This window comes from Hyperoodon ampullatus, assembly GCF_949752795.1.
Source record: "Hyperoodon ampullatus genome assembly, chromosome: 13".
NCBI classification, from domain to species: domain Eukaryota; kingdom Metazoa; phylum Chordata; class Mammalia; order Artiodactyla; family Ziphiidae; genus Hyperoodon; species Hyperoodon ampullatus.
In genome coordinates, this window is record NC_136926.1 from 50,605,676 (window position 1) to 50,629,023 (window position 23,348).

The 23,348-nt window shown below is 37.9% G+C and overlaps 1 protein-coding gene across 9 annotated transcripts in view; it reads left to right on the forward strand.

Annotated features, from left to right (window-relative positions):
- DTNA (dystrobrevin alpha) overlaps positions 1 to 23,348 on the forward strand; it is a gene marked incomplete at both ends in the record, with an annotated part of 142,077 nt that overhangs the window by 76,714 nt on the left and 42,015 nt on the right. For 3 of the 9 annotated variants that reach the window (XM_079718028.1, XM_079718030.1, XM_079718029.1), the window contains 5 exons: positions 2,392 to 2,475; positions 4,186 to 4,275; positions 11,470 to 11,547; positions 12,111 to 12,203; positions 22,697 to 22,784. The exons of 1 other annotated variant lie outside the window; for it this stretch is intronic. In XM_079718028.1, coding sequence (XP_079574154.1) covers positions 2,392 to 2,475; positions 4,186 to 4,275; positions 11,470 to 11,547; positions 12,111 to 12,203; positions 22,697 to 22,784 — 433 coding nt within the window. The remainder of the gene's footprint in view (positions 1 to 2,391; positions 2,476 to 4,185; positions 4,276 to 11,469; positions 11,548 to 12,110; positions 12,204 to 22,696; positions 22,785 to 23,348) is intronic. 5 more of the 9 variants (XM_079718031.1, XM_079718033.1, XM_079718032.1 and 2 more) reach the window with 3 other exon arrangements.

Genomic DNA, 23,348 nt, shown 5'->3' on the forward strand with positions numbered 1-23,348 from the left:
CTTTAGACATTTTTCTATTTGTTATTCTGATGTTATTGCCCTGAACAGATATTTATGTTCCTTTTTTTTTTTTTTTGGATGGAGGTATCTAAGACTTCTAATCTTAAAGTATGCTGTTCATTTAGCTATTCTAAATTACCATAGGCACATAAAAACCACTTCAGTAGTGGCATTTTGGGGTTTTGGCATTTGTTCTTAGCTATTATATTGCTTGTAAATGTTACCATGATTAACTGTCTCTATTCTATTCAATTTTTTGCTGCCAAAAGGGATACTTGGTAAGTCAATAGTCTTTAGTGTGCTTATAAAGACTTATAAGTGGTTATGAGACACAAAACAGTTGAGAGATATGAGGCTAGCTTAAAACTAATTCTGCCTTTACGCTGAGCACTTTCAGTTTATGAAAAGAATGCCCATTTTATAAAAATGTCCTTTGCAGACATCTTGTCCAGAAAGAAAACTTTGCACTAGGCCTCTGTGACTTTATCTTCTGGAGCTGTTTCTTTTTCATACGACTAAATATGTTTAAAATTCCCAATGTGACCTATTTATTAGATAAGGTAACTTGCCATTTGATTGTGGAGGAAATAGGTCCTTTTGAAAACTGCTCTTTGGTGCCAAGGTTAGTCATTCTGTCTCCCAAGTTCAACATTTTCGTGATGAACATTAAATGTGAAGCCATTTACTAAGGAACTGCAATTTCAGCTTTGCAGTGACCAGGCTCAATAGAGTAAATTTACCAGACTAGTTAAAAAGCATTCCAAATCCACTTGTTTTCTCATTTCCTAGAGATAGAGCAAGAGGGGAACATTAATAAAAAGACAAAAGAAAACCAGAAATGTTGTCAAGTTGAGTTTTTTCCACTTTTTTTCAAAGTTAAAATGAAGATATTTCATTCTGCCTACTGTTTTAAAATCTGATATACCTAACTTTTCAAAATTCACAGAACACATTTGTTTAAAATTAGCATCCTTCTTATAAAGTGAAAATGTCCTGCTCAAAGCAGAATTAGCTTTAAACTAGTCTCATGTATCATGCACATCCTAGATAAGTAATATAAAACACTAAGCTAGTTTTCAGAACTTGGGCTAATATGTTCAGAGTAGATTAAATACTGAACCTGCTATTTTGACCTCACCCAACAAAGAATGTGTCTTTAAAAAATCTGAGAACACAGTTTAGCATCAGGTACTGAGAACCAAAAGTGTCAATGAATTTTTGCATGTAGTGTTGACATTTTATAACCTGCCTTGCATCATGTCCATTCCCATAAATACATTGGGACAAACAAGTCTACCTTTTTTGTGGAATCTCTTCATTGTAGAATCCAAACTAACTCTGGTTTCCTAAGATAAAAACTAAACCTTCACAACTTTTGGCTCTTAGTCAAGTTGACACAAATAGATTCTATAGGCTACTGTATTCATGTTTCATCTTTAAAAAATCCTGTACTGTCAAACTCATATATAGAATTATAGTGAGACTAAAATTTCCTGACTCAGAAAGCTGCCGTGCCCCATCATCCATCTTCTGAACTCTAAATTCCACCTTATTCTACCGTGGAACATCTTACAGTGAACCTAAAATAAGACTAAAAACAGCTTGGAGATGAGATGGGGATCTTAACTCTATCATTTTACCTGAACTAAGACATCAGTTATAGGAATGAAAATTGAGACAGTGGAGGACAGACGTGATGCAGTTGGTGTTTAAGGTTGTGGACAATTCCGGGGAATATTGAACCCTATTTTCCTTCTCTAATCATATGAAAAAAGTGAAGTTTTGGGGATGCCTTGCACTATATGTCCTATCATATCGATCATCCAGATAACTGAAAGTCAGTAAATCCCTGTGGTGCTTAATTGTGTCTTCACTTAGAGCAAAGAGTGAAGAAGGCATGATACGATTTTGCAGCTGGGTCCTTACAGGCCCGGGTATCCTGGAAGAGGGCCATCGTCATGGGGAACACAGGAAGTTTCCAAAGCCTCAGGAATCTTCCTCTTTCCAAGAGGATGTAGATTCTGATTATCATCAAGTTTTCTGAGCTTCCCTCTTTAGAAGTTAGTAGGCTGCCTCAAAATCCTCATTCTATCTGAGAATATGACTCAGTGAAACACCAAGGCTCAAAGCTCATGAATAAACATTCCTGTGGTTTCCGGAGATCTTCCCCGCAATGCTTGAACAGACATTCTATCTTCTCAAGGAAATGTAACTTCCCAAAACACTTCAAGAATTGAATTGGAAAATGTAAAATTCTGTGTTGATCCTGGGTAAGATAAGAACTCTGATCTTACCAGCTCCTTTCCTTGAGAGATCGGATAGTTGTCAACTTGTGACTTTTATTTGTTTTAACTTTCCATCCATTTTCCATTTAACTGTACTTCGTTTTAGGCCACCCAGACCTGTAACCAGCATAAATGACAGCATGTTCTCCCACTCTGTCCCCTCCTCAGGAAGTCCTTTTATTACCAGGAGGTAAGTTCCAACCCTATTATAAAATAAACCTTCCCTTTGGTAATGAGCCTTGATTTTGTGGCAAGAAAAATATTCTCGTTTAAGCCAAATGTGGAAGATTACTGTTGGAAACTAGTTTGTAAATATCTGTCACAAGTTGTTAATTTCATTCATTTGGATGCGTTTGAAGAGGGCTAGGATGGCTTTGGGAATGAATGTCACATCTGGAAACTTGCATTTACAATCTATCCACAGTAAGAATGCAGGGTATATTTAAGTTTTACTACTGACACACATGCATTCTGGCTCATTGAGAAAGTCACTTTTATAGCACTTGGAATGGCCCATTTAAGCTGGGGAATTGGAATTTCAAGATGCAACGGGGAATTACGATGGACAGTCTGAAACATCTCATAATACCTCCAGATATAAAAGAATCTTCTTCTTAGTGAACTCTAGAGTTCCTGAGGCTAGAGGCTCAAGACCAAATTTGGAAATATAGTTTCTACATAAGTAATTCATGGATAAGAACAAGAACTTTAAAAAAAAGAGGGTGGATGCATGTCTCATCTTTTTGCACAAAGATCCACTGCCCTGTAAGCAAACAGGTGAAGCAGATACTTCTCCTAAAACTAGCACAATGAATAGGCAGGGGTCAAGAGGTACTCCAAGTCATTTGATCAAATATCACAAATAATGCACCAGAGCATTATTTTAAGGAATACATGGAGAAGACTCACAGGAAGGCAGAAACAAAGGTAAGGACAATTGGAGTGAGTAATTGAATGTAAGATTTCAAATGCCTTTCAGTAAGAAACAAATGGCCTCATGTTTCATAAACAAACATAATCAATCTTTTCCCGAAGAGTTGCTGAGGTACCAATTTCCCTATAATATCCTGGTACGTTCTAGTGAAGATTTGCAGACAGTGAGACTCAGAACACTGCTGATTTTTTCTCCAAGTTCCTGGATTTGTCCATCAGCAGGAACCTGAGATGCAGGTGTTCCCCATAATTGTAATCAGTGGAATAAACAGAAAAAGAATATGCTGTCTCCCACTATAAATTAAGCAAGTCTGTCACAAATAGAAATGGGAAGGCAATTGAACTGCATAACATCCACAGTGAAATCCTATGGTTGAAGCCCAGTTTATTCCTTTTAGCACTCCTTTTCAGAGCCACCAGCAGATTAAACCACATTTTCTGAGACAAAATCATAAACTGTAAAGTCTATTAGAAACATGGGCCTGTGCCTCTATCTTGGGACGATCTGGCGTGATGTTAACAAAGATATGCTTTTATTAGGAAGCTCTGCATTCTGCAAATGTCAAGAAGAGATAGACCCCATCCTTACTGAAGGTCATTTTATATCATTTCAGCTTGGACGGTGCTTTATGATGGATGCGTCTAGATGGATAACATGGCTTCTTCTACTCTAAAATATTCCTATAATATTTTGAGCTGTTCTGGTTCCTCCAGGGGGCATGGTGCCCCCAAATATGATCATTTCCCTTTCTTCCCATTTTCAGTCCTTCTGGAATGTTCCCTCTGAACCTCAAGCACGTTGTTTAAAGTTTGCAGTTCTTCCTATCGTCACGGAGGTTGGCCTCTGGTTTCTGTTTGAAGGGTGCCGTTCAATAAAGCTGTGTACACTGAACGTCTTTCCTCTCTGAGTGGGCCTTGCTCTGTCCATGGGAGCTTTTAACGGGGTCTCATTGTTTGCATCCCTCAGGTTACCTGAGGGGATAAGTGCATCCAGCCCTGTGGCTGAGGAGCATTCGCTCATAAAGCTGTATGTAAATCAGCTTGACCACAGCGCACGGTCAGTATCCCAGCCTGAAGCACTAATCGTAGTAGTAGTTCCCTAGCTAGACCGCTAGTCCTACTTCATCACTAAAATCCTCTTGTAGTATGCTTTGGTGGAGATACACGTCTTCTGGGGTTTCATGAGATTCCATTGAGAATTTCCAACTTGAGCTGGACTGCTCAGCTCTTTTTCTCTTTTCCACTTCTTTTATTGATTTTATGTCTTCATGCCAGTATGTATGAGATGAGTAAATGTGAAGAGTACCATGTTGGACCTCCTTCTTTGGACGACTCTCTGCTTTGGTACAGTTTGCAAGACCCCAGATGGCGATTCCTTAGACTCTTGTATTAAAGAGCTTCTTGGAATGATTTTAGCACTAACCGGGTGAGATCAGGACAACATCACATGGTTGGACCATATTACAGTAAAAGACTTGAGGACTTACATCCTTCTATCCTCCTGGGCTTGGGCCATTTTCCTCCAGGGAGGGCAGTCTGATTCCTATTAAAGTAGCAATTTCAAAACCAATTTCATGCTCTTAGTGTTTAATTTCTACCAGTTGATAATGCTGGTGGTGATCCCCTGTTTATTTCTTAGCTATGTCCATAGGCTAAGGTTGATGGAAACCATCATGCCCAATGTAGGCATAAGTTAAAGGCCCTAATCTTCCTACAGTTGGAACTTAACCAAAGAAATAGGACCTAGAGCTCTGCCCTCACTCCTACCCCACCCCAACGACCCCTGTTAAAATCAGATAAAAACTAAAACCTAAACAAGCCAAGAGTGGTGCTGGTCAGTGTTGAGGCTGCATTAAAAAAGTAAGGAAGTTTGCCGTGCAGATACTTTATTTAGCCTGAGTTTTTGGTCTTTGGTATTGTGACAGATCTTACAAAGATAAAGCAGAATGAGGATGAATTGAAATCACTACTCCAGAATCCTCGCTACAAACTCCTGGCATTCCTCACATAGAGTCCTTTGCAAGCATACACTTTGATCTTCAAAAGGCACTAGGGCCTATCTTTGAAGTCTTTTGACATCCTGGTAACCTAACTCACACAGATTTATGAGGGTATACTACCACCATCTGCCCCATCCCCTGTTCTGATATCCGTTTCTAGCTATATCCTTGAGTCACTTTTCCCTTAACTTAAAAGAGGGAATTCTCAAAGGCACTCTACCTTAACCCTTTGAAGTCTTCGTGTGTGTGTGTGTGTGTGTGTGTGTGTGTGTGTGTGTGTGTGTGTACTCAATGCTGATTAGCAGTTAGGAACAGTGTGGGTCAAATGACACAATTCATGGACAAATTCACTTCATTCATTTTCTTGATCATAACTATATCCCTAAACCTAGATCGTTTTCTTATAAATGCATGAATTTATAGGAAAAGAACAACTAGATCAATGGAAATTTATCGTTACCACTAGGAAAAGAACACCAATATATGATGTATGATTGGGCAGCCAACATTAAGCTTATGAAAGATAGCCTGCCATTATGGCAAATATTATTGCAAGAGCTGACCACAAAGCCCTTCTCCCCCTCGCTGCCCACAGCATTATGCCTTTGAGTTTCTGCTGTTGGCATCAGGCCCCCTTTGTAAAATCTTAATTATCTTGCCAAAATCCTCACCTCGTTTACGTGAAAGAGCTAACCAGTCCTTTCTATTTGGAAAATATTTCATGAGTTATGGCTATTATGGCCATTTCTTCATTAGCTACAATAAGGACATTCTAAAAATTTGAATGGCTAGATACTTTTACCTCCAGTTTTAGAAATTTCTCTTAAAGATTTTACAGATATTTTTATAAATGCAGCCTCTAAAGTCTTAACCACTCACAGAAAGAATCACTTTGGCTATTATATCTAGCCAGAACTGACCACTCTCCCAAATATTAGAACATTGCTTATGATTCATAGAGTGTGTTGAACACAATCTAATATGCTATTTTCTGGTTTGCCTGAAAAGCATTTGGTTAATTACTAATACTGTATTAGGTCCAGGGGTGCATATGGGGAAGATACACTGCCTTCCTCACGCACCTTCCAAATCCTGATTCTTCCCAATAGAACAGCCTTTGTGAGTTATTTTTGTTGGTTGACTGGTTGATCAGTTGGTTGATTTGTTTGGGTTTTCAACCACAGAAAGGCTAATTCATGCATCTTTTTCAGTTTTTTCAAATACTTTGCTTTCCCAAAGAGTCTTTACCTAATAACTCAGATTTTTAATCTGACATATAATGTTCAAACTAAGTTTTAAACATTTGTGTTTTGGTAATCAAAAGTGAATAAAATAAAATTGAGGTACTGAATTCAGACTTTGCTTCTGAAAATCAGTTTTCTCCATGCTCAATATTTTCTAAGATTAAAGCCCATGCCTTTTCAGTCAGGAAAGAATGTAAATTTATAAATCAGCTTCATAAAATAGATGCATTTATAAATCAACCTCAACTGAAGATTTCTTCATTCTTTTCACACTTTCTGGGCATGTTGTATGAAATTTGAAATAAACACTCTCTGCAAGTAATTATTTATCCATGTAGCCCCAGAGCTCCACTAACATGCTGGATTTTTTTCAAACCTGAATTAAACTGGTTTTCGCACTCAACTCTATTTCCTATACTAAAATGTTAGTGTATAATTAAATCTGCTGTCACCTCTTCTTCACTTTGATAACCTTTATTCTCTTACTAGAATTGCTTTAGTTGCTGCCTGTGTGTGCTCTCTATCCAGCAAACTTTTCTAGAGCATCTCTTGGCAAAAACACAATTGATACAGCTTGACACTATCTGGGGGACAACATAGTAAATGCAGTGAATCAAATATAACCTAAGAATTATTATTTCTTCCACGGTACCTGCTTAAGGAGGTTTGACTTTCATGCCAGCCTGAATTGATGACAACTAATTTTCCCACTGAGACACTAAGCTATTTTTTAATGCTTGTTTGCTGATTTGCATGTGGCAGATATTTTATGTTTCAGATCAAAGATGTTGAAAGCTCGAAAATGAAAGGGAAAAAGTTTTTCAAGAAATTATCTCTTGGTAAAACTGACTTGTGGACTCTTTTTTATTTAAAACTAATTTATTTAAATTAGTTTGATGACCTTGGTATAGATTGTGTTAATTACATTGAGAAGCAAAATGTTATTCCCAATTGACAGTCAGCTAAGGAGGGAGCCAAGTTTACAAGTCATTCTTCACAAAGCCCAAACATCAACAAGTTTATCAATCATTTAAGAATCAATAAAAAGTAAATATCTCTTCTTAATTTGCCATGGTTCAAATATCATTTTCCATTTAACCATTGTGATGATAATTATGCCACATTACATAATTTGTTTTTATTATATTGTTGCTCTATGCAGGACTTTTATTTAAATCCTTTTATTTTCCTGTTCAATAAAAGAAAAATATATTTGGCCAGAGCTAATATAATAACACAGCATAAGCAGAAGTGGTTTTTAAAACTATATGGCAGGTTTAAGCAAAAATCCAGGGAGCATTTTTGTGTGATTTTGTTACCTTAGAGTACCCCCAAAATGTTTGCACTTAAGCAAAATCCTGGCATCAATTGTCATCCTCCAAAACGAAAGGGTGAATTTAAATAAATAAATATGAAATATTTTGAAATTGTTCTAATCTTCCAGAACGCATTATGCCAGTGTGTGTGTGTGTGTGTGTGTGTGTGTGTGTGTATGAAAATTTTTGGAAGAAGGCCATTTATCTTTACATATGCTATCTTCCAGGGTATAAAAAGGAATTGGTGAGAAAATAAGAGAATTTTTTTTTTAGAAAAGAATAATCTAAAGGAATATTTCCAGCCTCTTTTCCTTCAGCAGAACACATGAAATTCAAATTTCACCTTGTCATACCCTCCAGGGTATGATTGTCACCACACCCAATAATGAAAATATGTGTGCTGAAGGAGGTGTTTATACATTGGCAGGGCCTGGTGAAAAGAAAATATCAACAATAAGAAAAAGAGATGTGTATACACACAATTTTAGGGATGGTAGCATTGCTTCTCCTTGGCACTCAGATTAGAAAAGATTTATCACCCACAGTCAAGAGGAGCCCCAGGTAGTTAGCAGTTTCCGAGGTTAAAAGGAGGAATGCAGTTAAATTTGAAGACGGGTCATGCAGAAGATGGAGAAGTTTCCAGAGCTAGAGCTTCAGGAAAGCCATTGGCATGTTTGGACGCACTGACATGCTGGAAGCAATCACTTCTTGATAAGGCCCTAGGTTCCAGTGTTGTCTGATCCCAAAGCCCACAACAAATTGGAAATATCACCAAACTTCTCCAAGCAAACTGCCAGAGCTACAAAATGAAAGTTTAAACATCCAAATTATTCTATAAAATATCGTGAGGGTACCTTGCTTTGAAATTATCATAAATTACCTGATGTCACTACCTTTGCAACAACTCAGGAAAAAATTTTTTTCACTTTGCTTCCCTTCTTCAAGCTCCTTGGGAGCTGCAGAAGAAATTCTGGTGAAGATACTTCATGTGAACAGTCTTTATAGACCCAAGTTTTAAGTGAAACCTGCCTCCTGGTCTGCTCTCTAAGTTCTTGATCCATTTCATTTAGAAAGAGTACTTTTTTTTTTCTTGTTTTCATCATTGCACTTGGCTTCCTCTATACATGGTCATGTTTTCTGCTTCCCAGAAATAAATGATTAGGAGGAGAATTCAAGGCTAGTTCTAGGTAGTACAGAAACTATGTGGACACTGAGTACCAAAAGTCAGAAATGCTCTTGGCACTAGATGCTAACAGCTTTAGCAAAATGAGATAAATGGTTTATTTCCACAAACTCATAAATGCAGAGAATATCATCCCCATATATTCCAAGAACTGGTTTTCCCAAGGATGCATATGGGAAAGGAAAGGAACATGAAAGGATTTAAATGATGCCTTCGAACCAGCACTGGCAAGAGCCAAGGCAAAGAAAATGACAATGAAAGGACAAGACGTGTATATGGAGACATCTGCTCATCCCTTTGCGGAAAGAAGGGACTTGGAAAGAGCAGGGGAGACAGGCAAGTGGCGTAGAGGAAGGAGAGAAAGACCCAGAGAATTGGAGGGAAAGAAAGAATGAGCCACCAGAGGAAAATCTGGGCAACTGCTCACTTCCTGCTACCAACCCTGCACCATGCTGACGTCAGCAGTGTTCCTCCAGTGCCAGTGCTCTGGAGTAAGTGATGGGACACACGTCTGCAGCTTTATTGACACATCACCTTCCTCCCATAAGACGTCACCAGAGTAACTTATAACAAACATATCCTCGTGGTTGATCCTCCGTGTTTCTTTTTTTTTCTTCTTGCCACATTCATCATCACAGGTTGTAACTGTATAATTATTAGGCCTTTGATTTAAAGAAATAACATAATTTCTGGGATTCAAGGGGAAAAGTAGCATATGTAACAAGGCAGAGAAATGGTTTCATTTGGAGGGAAGAATTCTTAATATTTCACACAGTGTTTTGAGTGGTTTTACAGGGATCTGAAATCAATTCTATAGTGGGTAGATCTATCTTGTATTATCAAAAAAAAAAGTTGGGGGAGGTGATTGGGCAGCAGTGAGACCGTAGTTACTGGATAATGAGCTGTACTTCAGGAGACAAGGTTTGGAATGCTGTCTTGGTGGGATGGTGGGAAAACATCAACTCCAATGGCTTAAGATGCTTATTTGCTCGTGATGGGCAGGTTTCACAGTCTTTGAAGGTGCAGATCAATATGCTTTAAAAAAAAATTAACTTCATCAGGAAAGCAAATTCTCCTAGAACATTAATTTCATTTTTAAAGTCAATTTGGTTTGTGTGCAGCTGTACTTTTTGAGTAATGGGTGCATTCCTGAAAAGCTGAGTAAAGTCATAATATTCAACAAACATTAATGCCTACTCTATACTAGATGTTTTCTTTATAGATCAAATTTGATTTTAAATTTACCAGAAGCCTCACTATTTAAGGAATCTTGTAGTATATACTATTATAAAACAAGAATTCCAGTTATACTGTGCATAATTCTAATGTGATATTCATTTATAAGTTGCTATATTTTGTGCTTTGTGGTCTGAAAAAGTGGTACTTTGTAGTAAAACTTTTAAAGTTTTTAAGATTTTTAACTGCTTTATTAACCATTCTTATATATATATAGATTTATAACTTCTTGAAAAGTTATGGAAGTTTGTGGTAAAAATCTAATAATTTCAATGCAAGTAATTAAAAACTTGGTATTCAAACAAAGTCAGACACTTAATTTTTGTATTCTCCATGAAGGGAGAAAGGGATAGTTTTAAGTACACCAGTGTTGCAGGGCAAATTTTTAACCTACAAAAGAACAAACTCTCTTTAAGCACATTACAAGTACAGTTATAATACTAAGAATCAATATCATCTTTCCCAATGAACATGCCTATTCATTATAGTTATAAATTCATTTATATTATATAAATTTTGGGTGCCTTTGGCTTGGCCACACTTTATTATTTATATTTCTATTTTCCTTTAATAAAACTACATTAAACTTTTTAATTTTTCATTAAAATTGCCAATTAAAGTGAGTGTTCTTCCTAATAAATCTAAAATGATAAGAATTTGCCCTATTGATTGGACTCTTCTTCACCAGTTATAGACACAAGGAGTATGAATATATGTTTATAAGGCTCAAAGGTTTATTTCTCTGTTTCTCTGAAAGTTTTCTTCACAGCTTCACAGCCAAGGTCAGGTGACTTGTGCCTAAAGTAGCAAAACACTTTTAATATGACACCAATCTCTAGGTAATTTTCAATTCTCTGTTCAACACAGGAAGTCGTAGAATAGAGGGCAGGCTGGAGAAATAAGCTTCTTGTTTGGGATCTGAAGGCTGGCAGGACTTAGTGAACTATTGGACTGTTTACAGGATAGTCTGTCATGAATGCTGAATGAATTGTCATTGTGTCTGGGCATATGCAATCTATTTGTTTAGCAAATAGCAGAGGTCAAATCTGGGATCATAGTGGCTTGTGTAATTGTAATTGTGGTTCTCAGGCCAGGTTGCTACTCCTAGTTCAACTATGTGGAAATCTGAAAACATCTTGAACATTTCAAAGTAATGAAAGAGCTGTCCAAATGGAGCTTGGAAGTAGTCTTGGGAGTTTCTGTTGCCAGTTTCTATTCTTGAATGCATTGCCGAGTTTACGCTCTTCTTGGCTTTCCCATCTTATTAACCAGCTCTCCTCCCAAGGACAGTGAAGTCGAGCAGAGCAAACTGCTGGCTAGGGCTGCTCCAGCTTTGCTGAAGGGCAAAGGGTAAGTTAAAGCCAGAGTGTGCTGGAACCCTGAATTAACTAAACTAAAAATGCTGATTTCTTGTGTCAAAGATGCTTTGTGTTTGAAAGACCATCTTTGATTTAGTCAAAGCAGCTCTGTTATAACCCCATTAACAGCACCAAGTAGTTATTTTGAGTAGACACATCTGTGTTGTTACTCACTTTCCCTGATTTCCTTTTCTTTTTTTAAAATGACTAAGCTTCAGGTTTGATTTTCCAAAGGATAATCTTTGCTTGCAACCTATTTCAGTGTATTTACTGTACAAATGAATTTCTTGGCCTCAGTGGTTTGAAGAATGCAATTCTGTTTTCTTAAAAGTTACTTGACCTAAGTGGAAATCTATTTTTAAAGAGAGTGAAATGGCATTGTGAATTTCATTGCTTGGATTTTGCTTGTGTTTTTTCATAGAACATCGCTTAGTTTTCCCTTACTTGCTTGGTTTTCTAGATGCCTTTTCTACCACAAACTCACTCCTACCTGCCCTGCTTATTTCTGTCCACCTGTCCTAACAACACCCTTTCTTTCCTCCTGCCCTGTTTCAGGATACAGTACAGTCTGAATGTGGCAGACAGGCTAGCTGATGAACATGTTCTCATCGGGTTGTATGTCAACATGCTCCGGAACAGCCCATCATGGTTAGTGCAGGTTTGGCTGCTTGACTGTCCTGCGAGAGGGGAACAGTCTGATCTCTTGACAAGCAGTCTCAGCAAAGGGCAAAGTCACTGGATGCCAGAGGTGTCACTAAAGCATTTTTTTTAACTGATCCAATTAAAATGTCTTATGATATTACTTTGGACACTGCCCATTAATGTACCATAGAATTCACATTTTTGTTTATATCTTAGTTAAAGGGACAACTCGTGTAAGCAGGTGCTGTGCTAAATATTAGCATCTAGGGAGATGCAAGACTCTGGGTCCCACCAGTCAGTTCTGTGTTACATGTGCCATGTCAAATTACTACATGACAGTAATGCAGGAATTTGTCTTATTCCAAGGACTTGTGTGTTTCTACTGATTTGGAGAACAGTTCTGCATTCCCTTAAGATAGAAGTGAAGAAGAGGAAAATTGATAGGATGGGATTATACCATGGAAATCATTTCATCAGCAATGATAACAGCGGGAGAAATTGTCTTTCAACTCTTCTCTTACAAATGTTTCAGGGTAGCCATCCTGATACAGCCTACTTTCAAGTCCCACAATATTCAAAGCTTACTTTCCAATGTGTTAAATGTGTGAATTCAGATAGCCTTATGTAATAAAATAAAGGCATTCCTAGAGTTTTTCCCTTTCCATTTTAGTTGTGACATAGGAGATTCCTCCCATTGGTTCAAGTTAGTTAATAATAAATATACATTTTCAATTTGAATGAAAATAAATGCACAAACTATAATTATCATGTTTCACCCTAGTTTAGACAACTGTTTTACAAATATGTTTAGCAAACCAGTTCCTTAGAAATATTCGATTTTACTTAATAACCCTAATACATTTTCTCTGAACTGAGAGCCTATGGATTTTTTGCCGTTATAACTATTAAGTAAGCCAATGGGTTAAATTGCCTTTAAAATTGGTCCCCTTTCTTCTACTGTGTCACAGAAAGCATCCCTCAAACATCTGGCATTCATCGCCCTCACCACTTGGTATTGTTAACCACTTCTTTGTTTCTAGAACTTTCCTCCCTTGATGCCTTAGAACTATTTTTTGCAATATTAGTACATGAGATGACTTTAGGTGATACACTGATGAACATTTATTTGTTTTAATAATATTTATCTTAATTTGAATTTTTTAAAATATATGTATATAACCAGTGTACTGGTTTAATTTTATACTATATGCTACTCTTTCAGGAGATAAAAATGCACTCTTCAGCTAAGCCCATCTCTTTGTTCAAATATTCCCAGCTTGTAGATCGAACAGTTCATCTTCTTTCTTACATCTCAGCCTCTCAAAACTACAAGTGGAGTGATGGTTTTCATCTTACTCCCAGTGAATTTGGGGGGGGGGTTAATTTAGTATTTAGTTCTATTGTTTCAGCTACCATATAGCATTGGGGAACCAAATCCACTCTTCTTTGACCTTTTCTTAATTAAAGTTGTAACAGAAATCTCCAAAGAGGAAAGCGCAGAGTTTGTCACTCCCAGCCCTTTTCCCTCCTCAAGTGGTTAATCATATTGACTTGATGGTCACTTAAGACTATAAAACTGTCTCAGTAGAGACACCTTACATCGACTTGATGAAAGATAGATGTGACTTGTATTTTGAAAACAAAGCAGAATTTAAGACTGATCAATGAAGCTGACTCGGTTTTAAAAGCTACTGCCCTCCATAATTCTCATCACTTTTTTCAATCCTTAAAAAATTCCAACTTCTCTTTTCTCATTTTGTTCCTTCCCTTTCATTTCTGTTTAATTAGATCCTAACCATTCCCCACACCTGCCAGGATTCTGTAAGCAATGCCATGATGTCTCCCCTCCTTTATCATCATTATAGCTCTGATGCTTAACCATCATTCAACTGTGATGAGATCTATAATGGTAGTAATCACAAGAGCCACCATTTTTTAAAGCATTTGCCTCACGATAAGCACTGTGTTTAAAACTTTATTTACATAATTTCCCCTGGTCCTTAGATAAGCCGGTAAATATTCTCATCCCCATTTTATCGATTATTAAAGGTATCAGTTTAGAGAGTTTACATGACTCTCCCACAGGCACATAGCTACTACACAGTGGGGCCAGGATTTCAACTTTTATCTACCTGATCCCAAGGTCATAACCACTGTGATACACTGCATCTTATAAAACCTACATAAATGCATGCCCTCCAGAAAGCTCTTCGGGACATTCCACAACTGCATCCACCACATCTCTATTTACTGAAATTGCATATCCCATTGTATTATTTGTATTTCATTTTAACAAATATTTTGAGCACATACTAGTAATAGAAATAGTGGTTGTTCATAAATTACCAATTATGTATTTAGTTCTGTGCCTTGTGATTTCTCATTTTAGCTGTAAGCTTCAAAAAGACAAAAATTTTCTCTTCAGCCTCTTGGACCTCATCACAGCAGCCAGAATATGAATAATAAATTTTACATTTATGAAGTGCTTCAAAAATGACAAAGCCCTTTCCCACACATTATTTAATCTGCTTGTCAAAGCCCTGTAGGTTTGGATATTATTATTGCCATTTCACTGATAAGAAAATGCCAGTTACAAGACATTAAGTGACTTATCTAAGGTCACCTGCCAGCAAGGTCTTCTGATATTGAGTCTCATCTGTTTTCCACCTCATACCTCGGCCTTCCTGTCTGTGCACCATGAGATGGTCTATAAAGAGGAATCTAATAGTTGTTCTTGCTTGAAAGGTGTGTTTTTGTGAGTATTCACATATGCTCCTAATTCACTCAGTGTAGGGGCCTTTTCCCCTATATCAACTGCTTAGCACAATGGGAAACTGACTCATCTGTAAATAGTCTGCTGCGAAATTAAAGATATTCTTATGTGCCCTTGCTGGTTCTGATGTCAGATAAGCCAAATAAATAAACTGTAGAGCAAGGGAGAAGTCCTACTGTCTTCCTAATTCCTAAGTGAAGTTTTAAAAGCCTTAATGGTTTTCAAGCACCTTCTTCATTGGGGGAGGAGAGGTCTCAGAGTTATACAGTGAGGGCTTTTTCTGGCCTCTCCTAAAGCTTATCAGGTGCCCAGGCTTGCTAGTGGTTTATAGGACAGATGGTGGCAGGCAGACCAAAGGAGGTTGCAAACCAGCCCAGAACTTCCAACTCTAACCATAATTTTAAGCCTTGATACTTACCAGTCAGAAGCTTCTGGCACATTTCTCTCAACTCTGAAAAGGCCCCTTGTATAAGGGAGGGAAGCAGTACAGTGAAAGGGTACAGTCTATACTTTGACGTCATGATTGATTGCTGTCACTTTGTTAGACCCCTGATCTCATATAATTAGGTTGATATCTGTCCTGCTTATGTTTTTCTCAAGTACAAGAAATGGGACATTTTGACGCCTATTTCCAGGTTTCACATATGAGGTCTAAGTTGTTACTTGCTCACTTGCTTCCTTTAATAGAGTCCTATGGCACTTAGTTCACAGCCCAGACCCATCACCGGGGCTGCAAGCCTGTGTGTGATCTAGCCCTCGCCTACCCCTCTCCCAGCCCCAGCTCTCATGGGGTTCTCCCACTCAACCCCAATATTTAGTCACATCAGCTCTTCATCAGTTCCTAAAAAAAATTCCTAAAACTGCCTCAAAGACCATGATACTAGTTCTTCCCCTATGTCTAGAACATTCTTCCCCATTTTCCTCCTGCCCTTTCCTTCCACACATACATGAACTGGCTCCTTCTCTGGTTTCCAGACTCTGATTAAAGGCACCTACCTACTCAGGTAGGTCTCCCATATTAGTCTGATCATGGGATACTATTTATTTCATTCTTGTCATAACTGTTATCATTGGTTCCTTGGTTGGTTGGTTCACTCCTACCTTCCTCTTATGGGGCAGACCTTCTTGGACTTGTTTACCACCATCTCTTTGGCACCTAGCACAGTGCCTGGCACACAGTAAGTGCCCAATAAATGCCCATTGCCGTTGGAGAATATTGATAGTGCTACAGATATAAAATTCCCTCTCACCCTAAACAAAATTGTTTGGAGTACTCAGAAAATCTTTTTCACTAGAAAAATACTTTTTGCTATTAAAAAAATCACCTATTATAAATTAGCCCTGAAATTGAACATTTAGTGTAAGAGTATAAAATAGGTGAAAAAGTAAAGTATTAAACTTGACGTAGGTAGAAGTGATAAATGTGGATAAAGACGAGAAGCAGCAATTCACTGATGTGACAAAAGCAACTAATAAGGGGCAAAAAAAAAAAAACTAAAAGTGATGTTGGGCAAAAGAATTTTTTTTTAATTTTCTAATGTTCTCTGACCTTTTCCACTTTGTGTCAGTTCACTATGGCTACTGTAACAAAGTACAACAGACTGCATGGCTTGAACAACAGAAGTTTATTTTCTCAGTTCTGGAGGCTAGAAGTCTAAGACCATGGAGCCTGCAGGGCTGCTTCTGCTGAGGCCTCTCTCCTTGGCCTGCAGATGGCTGCCTTCTTGCTACGTCCTCACATGACCTTTTCTCTATGCACATACATCCTTGGTGTCTCTTCCTCTTCTATAAGGACACCAGTCATATTGGATTAGGCCCCCACCCTTATGACCTCATTTAACCTTAATTACCTCTTTAAATTCCCATCTCCAAACACAGACACATTCTAAGGCACTGGGGATTAGGGCTTTAACACGTGAATGTGAGGAGAGACAATTCAGTCCATAGCATGCTTCTACACTGAATCCACTGAATTGTATGCCTTTAATATTTTTAATGTGTAGGCTAAGATTTGACTGACTCTTTTCAGTAAATTTTGTGATTTTGAAAAGTATAAGTTTATTGCAAGCTGCAGAAAGGAAAAAAATTATTATCCACACATATTGAAAAGTATCTTCTTTTATGAGTTTTCACTTCCTTATTAACACTACTCCTTTTCTTCTGTAAAATGTTTAGAACCTTCAGTTATAGAACTAGACTTCTGAGAAAAACATTTCCTTAGAATCCTAAAAATGTAAACCTTCTGAAGAATGTCAGAAGTGAGCCAACCTTTATTTGTTCTTTTGTCCAACTTATTCTTGGGTAGTTCCTGCTATGTTCTAAGCACTGTGCGAAACACTCAAGTTCCAAGGGTGAAGAGATTGAACCATTCTGTCCTCAAAGAAGTTACAGTTTCGTGAAGGATAAAGACAAGTGAAAAGGGCAATTAAAATGCAAGGAGAAGAATGCAACATCATTTATAAAGTAGTCTTGCTTTTTTTTTTTTTTTTTTTTTAGCAATAGAGATGCAGACATAGAGAATGGACTTGTGGACATGGGGGGAAGGGGAGGTGGGATGAATTGGGAGATTAGGATTGACATATATACACTGCCATGTGTAAAATAGAAAGCTAGTGGGAACCTGCTGTATAGCACAGGGAGCTCAGCTCGGTGCTCTGTGGTGACCTAGATGGGAGGGAATTGGTGGGGGGAGAGGTCCAAGAGGGAGGCTATATATGTATACATATAGCTGATTCATTTTGTTGTACAGCAGAAACTAACACAACATTGTAAAGCAACTATACCCCAATTAAAAAAAAAAAAGCAAAGAGATAACAGCTATAGCAAGGGCAGCAAAGTGCAGAGGGCTATAGAATATATAAGGAGCAATGGACCTGAATTTGGAGGTCGGACATGAGGGCAGGAAATGGAAGCCAAAGCCAATACCAGAATGAAGAGGAATTAGCCAAGCAGACGTGGGTGGAGGATACAGAGAGACCATTCAGGACAGAGAGAATATGGTTCATTTGAGGAAATTAAGTGTGTTAAGGCCACGGGGGTAAAGGATGGAGCTAGACTATGCAGGACCTTATAAGTCTTATTTAGGAATTTGAAAAATGAGAACCTATTAAGAATTTTATGCATAAGAATGTTACAGCCAACTTCACTTTTAAAAGATCGATGACTTGAGGACAGGAAATGAATTGGAGGAAAGAATAACTCTCAAATCAGAGTGACCTATTGAGAGGACTTTACACTCATTCAGGATGAGATGATGGTGGCCTGGGCCACATTGGTGACAGCTGGAATGGAAGGAAATGGAGGAATTTGTGAATTTGTAGAGGTAGAAGGCATGGCCTTGGTGGACGATTGTAACATAGTGGGTTATCAAAGTCAGGGTGTTGATAAAGGAGTTTGAAGGCACCTCTATAGAGAAGCCATTGTTATGGTAAGTTGTTTTATTATTATTATTATCCATGAAGATTCCTATGGCATTTTGCTCTCAACCAACTGTGAAAGACAGGACATACCCTGAGAAAGTCATCCTCCACTTAAATAATAACTAATAATGCCTTCTCAGGCAGTAATCCTCCTAATAGCTATTTGCATTTTAATAAAAGAGTAGTGACACTTAATGACCTTAAAAAGTAATCTCTAAAGTTCCTGTCACCATTCAGACAAATGGAAAAAATATGAAGGAAAAATGAAGAAGTATTTCTGGTGCCCTTTAGATCACATTATTATTTGTGTATTTTTTTGTTTTTTTGTGTTTTTTTAAACATAGGTGAATCTCTTCATGACTCCAGTGTAAACAAATACATTTTTTTTTACATTTATTCTGATTTTTTTTTTTTTTTTGGCCACGCAGCTTGTAGGATTTTAGTTCCCCAACCAGGGATTGAACCCCACCCCTCGGCAGTAAGAGCACGGAGTCCTAACCCCTGGACTGCCAGGGAACCAGGCCTGCAGAGAAACCAGAGAAACGTGAACAAACCTTGAGTTCCCAGAAATCCCTGCTAAATCACAATTTAGGAAGCCCTAGCTCAGCTGGGGCCACTTGAGTTCCCTAGATGCCATTTTGAAATCACTAGCAACAGACGCTGGCCATGTATTTAAGGCAGAAAGTGGAGAGCTTTCAATGTAATAGATTTCCCTATTCTGAAATGCAGTCTACACAGCAGACCCTTTTAAATTCATCATGGTCTTGTAGTAAGATTACTGATTATAAAGTCTGGAAATGAATAGGCAGGGATGGAGACAATGTTGGAATTGGTATTTCTTTAATGATTTAGGGAATTATTGGCCATTCATTTTCGACTATTTGTAATTGAAGTCTTGAAATAATGGAATTTATTAGGGGAACACCTCATTCACCCTTGTATAATGCGAACGTACTGAAATGGCACATGTGGAGTTATAAATCGTTTGTGTGCACAAAAGGGCAATACATCACTCCACCCCTCATTCACTCGGTGCTGGAGGAAGGAGAGGCAGGGGAAGTATGAGTTATAGCTTACTAGATGAAACCCCATAACTTCCCTTCTTACATTTCCAGGAGGCTTTTGTTTTTATATAACCTTCATATTATTTATACTTGCTGGTCATTCATGATAAAAGGCACTTTTATCATGAGGTTTTTTATCAAGGTTTTTTTATTATTTATTTATCAAACCACTCACAAATGTTTTTGACAAAGTCACTTTCAGGCATTCAAACAGATCATCGTCCTGGGCTTGGAGCTTTGGGCCTTGTTGTCTGCACAAGCTGTGTTGAGTTAGGCGTATGGTCTCTAATACACCAGCCAGAAAATGACCAATGTGTTAAAATCAAATTAAATTGTTTCTTTTTTGGGTGGTTTTATGTTTAAAGTAAGGACAGCGTAAACTTTCACTTTCTCATTGAAGCTGTAACAAGAAATTCAGTTATTATTTTTAACCACTGCAGAAGGCAGACGTATTTTATAACACATCTGCTTTTCTTTTTATTTATTTATTTATTTTTGGCTGCGTTGGGTCTTCGTTGCTGTGCCCGGGCTTTCTCTAGTTGCAGTGAGCAGGGGCTACTCTTCGTTGCAGTGTGCGGCCTTCTCATTGCAGTGGCTTCTCATTGTGGAGCACAGGCTCTAGGTGTGCAGGCTCAGTAGTTGTGGCTCACAGGCTCTAGAGCGCAGGCTCAGTAGTTGTGGCGCACGGGCTTAGTTGTTCTGCGGCATGTGGGATCTTCCGGAACCAGGGCTCAAACCCATGTCCCCTGCATTGGCAAGCGGATTCTTAACCACTGCACCACCAGGGAAGTCCCAACACATCTGCTTTAAACATCTGTTTTAAAGCATCCATTGTCCAGAACTAATTCGGCCTTTTGCTAGTAAAAGTAGTTTCTTACTCCAACTTTAAATTTTTATGCTGGTTGAAATCTCAATCCACTGGGATTAATACTACACATAGGTGAGCCCTGAATCCTAGAATATCTGTTTTAAGGGAATTTGTGTGAAAATATCACAATGCTATATGGATATGAAAAATGATGTCTTTTATATGGCTTACATTTGGGGTTCATTTCATGTGTTTAATTTTCCATTTTATTTTCAAGATCTTCTAGATCCTTGCTACTCAAAGTGTTGTCCTTGGACCAGCAATGCCAACGTATCTTGAGAGCTTGTTGGAAATGCAGATTCTGGGGTCCCATCCTACCCCACCCCCCCCACTCCAGAATCAGAGACTGCATTTTCACAAGATCCCTACGTGATATGTATACACACTAAAGTTTGAGAAGCCCTGCTCTAGATAGCTGTTGGATTGTAGATGACATTTTAAAGGAGCCAAGAATCATTAATGAATCCGAATCGGTTACTCAAGAGGCAAAACAATAATAAAATTGTATTACCTAATATTTTTGAGCATTTAATGTGTTCTAGGCATCATACCAGCTTGACATTTTTTACATGCATTGTCTCATTTAGGCAGCAGGAAAGTGAAGACTTTTTCTGAGGATGAAGAAGTGACTTGGTAAATGGAGAAATTCAGGAATATTCTAGGTAGGATACGGTAACTTAGAGAAAAAGGCTAAATCTAGTGGAAGAATTCAGGATAAGAACAGGTACAGTTTACATATGTGAGGAATATAGACTAGCGCATAGATAAGGGAAACAGGAATATCTTCCAAATGACCAGAAAAAAATGTTACAGTAACGGATTCCACCAAGCAGAGAAGAGCTACTTGGAAGTGACATAGCTAATATGCTGAAAGTGCATGATGATTTTCATTCATCTTCTCACTTTAGAACAAAGATTGAAAGACTATGTTGCATGTTTACTTTTTATGTAAGTGTACAAATAAATAATATAAATGTATATTACTTTATGTGGATCCAAGTCTTTCAGTGGATAATTTTTACAACTTTAACATTGGCATAGAAGTGTGTCATTTTTAATGTATAACCATGAGTATTGATTTTTTTCTTTAAGGAGCAGGCTTAAATATAAGCCAGTGGAGGAGAATATAAGTATATTTGGGGATTGAGAGGAACTGGTTTCTAATCTTGATCCTGGCCTGATACTCATCATAATAACTGATAAACTAAACTATGACCAACTAGTCTATTAACAGGATTAGCGTTACTGGTATGTTTCACAGAATTTTTTTTTTAGTGGCACCCAAAACTTAGTCTTGCGTGAAGGGCTTTCTGAAATATCAACTCTCTAGGAGAGTTGAAAATGCTTCTATTTGCATTAGTTTTTTAAGGGGTCAGATTATTCTTATTCTAATAGGAAGAATTTTTATAAATTTATAGGAGACAGTAAATGATTCCCACTCATGCCATTAGAAGCCACTACCATAATTCTACTTCTCTGGAAGTAAATATAAAATGGCAAGTTACCTGGGTAGTAGTATTGTAGATGAGAATTACATTCATTATGTATTGCTGCATAACAAATTAGCCAAAAGCTCAGCAGCTTAAAACAACAAACACTGTGGGTGAGGAATCATGTTTGGCTCAGGACGTTCTCGAGGTTGTAATCAAGCTGTGGGTGGGCTGTGATCTCATCTAAAGGCTCTACCGAAGGGGATCCAGTCACATGGTTACTGGCTGGCTTCAGTTCCTCCTCACATGGGCCTTTCCACAGAGCCGCCTGTGACATGGCATCCAGCTTCCCACAGGGCAAGCAATCCAGAAGGGCTCGAGAGAGAGAAAACATGCCCAAGACAGAAGCCAGGGTCTTTTTATAACCTAATCTTGGAAGTTACCTTCCATTACTTCTGCCGCATTCTATTCATTAGAATTAAGTCTGTTAAGTCCAGCCATACTACAATAAATGAAGAGGATTACACACAGGAGTGGGGGATCACTGGAGGCTGACCACAATTTGTTTCTTCTTCCTTCTTGCTTTCATATTGTCTAACATGTTGGTTTCAGACATGTATTACTTTGTCATAAGGAAATTAAGTTGTTAAAGACAATACAACTAAATTAAAGAGAAAGTATTCTTTCATCAGACATGTTGATCAGAAAAGTCATTCCTCTTTGGAGATTTCTTTGTAAGGTAGGATTTATTAAGGACCTTTCTGGCCACATATTAGATCATATCATGAATCCAAGTCTGATGTCATTAACCTAACAGGATTTTGTATAGCTCTCAAATTTTTTGCACTGAAAAATTGAAATAGCCAACCCACTCCAGGCAGTAGTATGAATATTTCCATCTTTCTCAGTTGCCTGACTGACTCCTTCTTGCTCTGTTCTCAATAGTATGCTTGAGAGCTCCACCCGGCTTGATGAAGAGCACCGGCTGATCGCCAGATACGCGGCAAGACTGGCAGCAGAGTCCACTTCGTCTGTAAGTACTCTGAACGAGAGGATGTCACGTTGATTGTTACCCTAATAGCTGATGCCACAACAGCAGAGCTGAGTAGTTGCTACTGTGCCGTCTGCAAGACCTAAAAACGATCTGGCCTTCCACTGCTTCCATTTTCCCTTTCCAGCTATCATTCTGGTCTAGCATGAATCAGAGCTCGAGGTATTCCTGTTACAATAGTGCTGTACCAGACCAATACCCAATTTCTCTGGATAATTCCTAATCAATTAATATAAAGAACAAGCAATGATTCAAATCCACAACTGGCTCAGATAAGTTTCTACTTTTATCAGTATATCAAGAAATATATATCAAAAGTTGTTTCAACTTTTCTCAATATAGCAAGAAAGAGAAAATTATGTCATAAAATGAAAAGAAAACTCTGCATCACATGTCAAAGTTCCCATATGCCAGACTTAGCTATAGAAGACCATTTAGGATATAAAATATAGGACCTCACACTTCTTCATTAGCAACACAAATCGTTTCTTTGTTAAAAGAAATGCTAATTAAAAATGATAGAAAAGCTTTATGAAAGCCAGACCT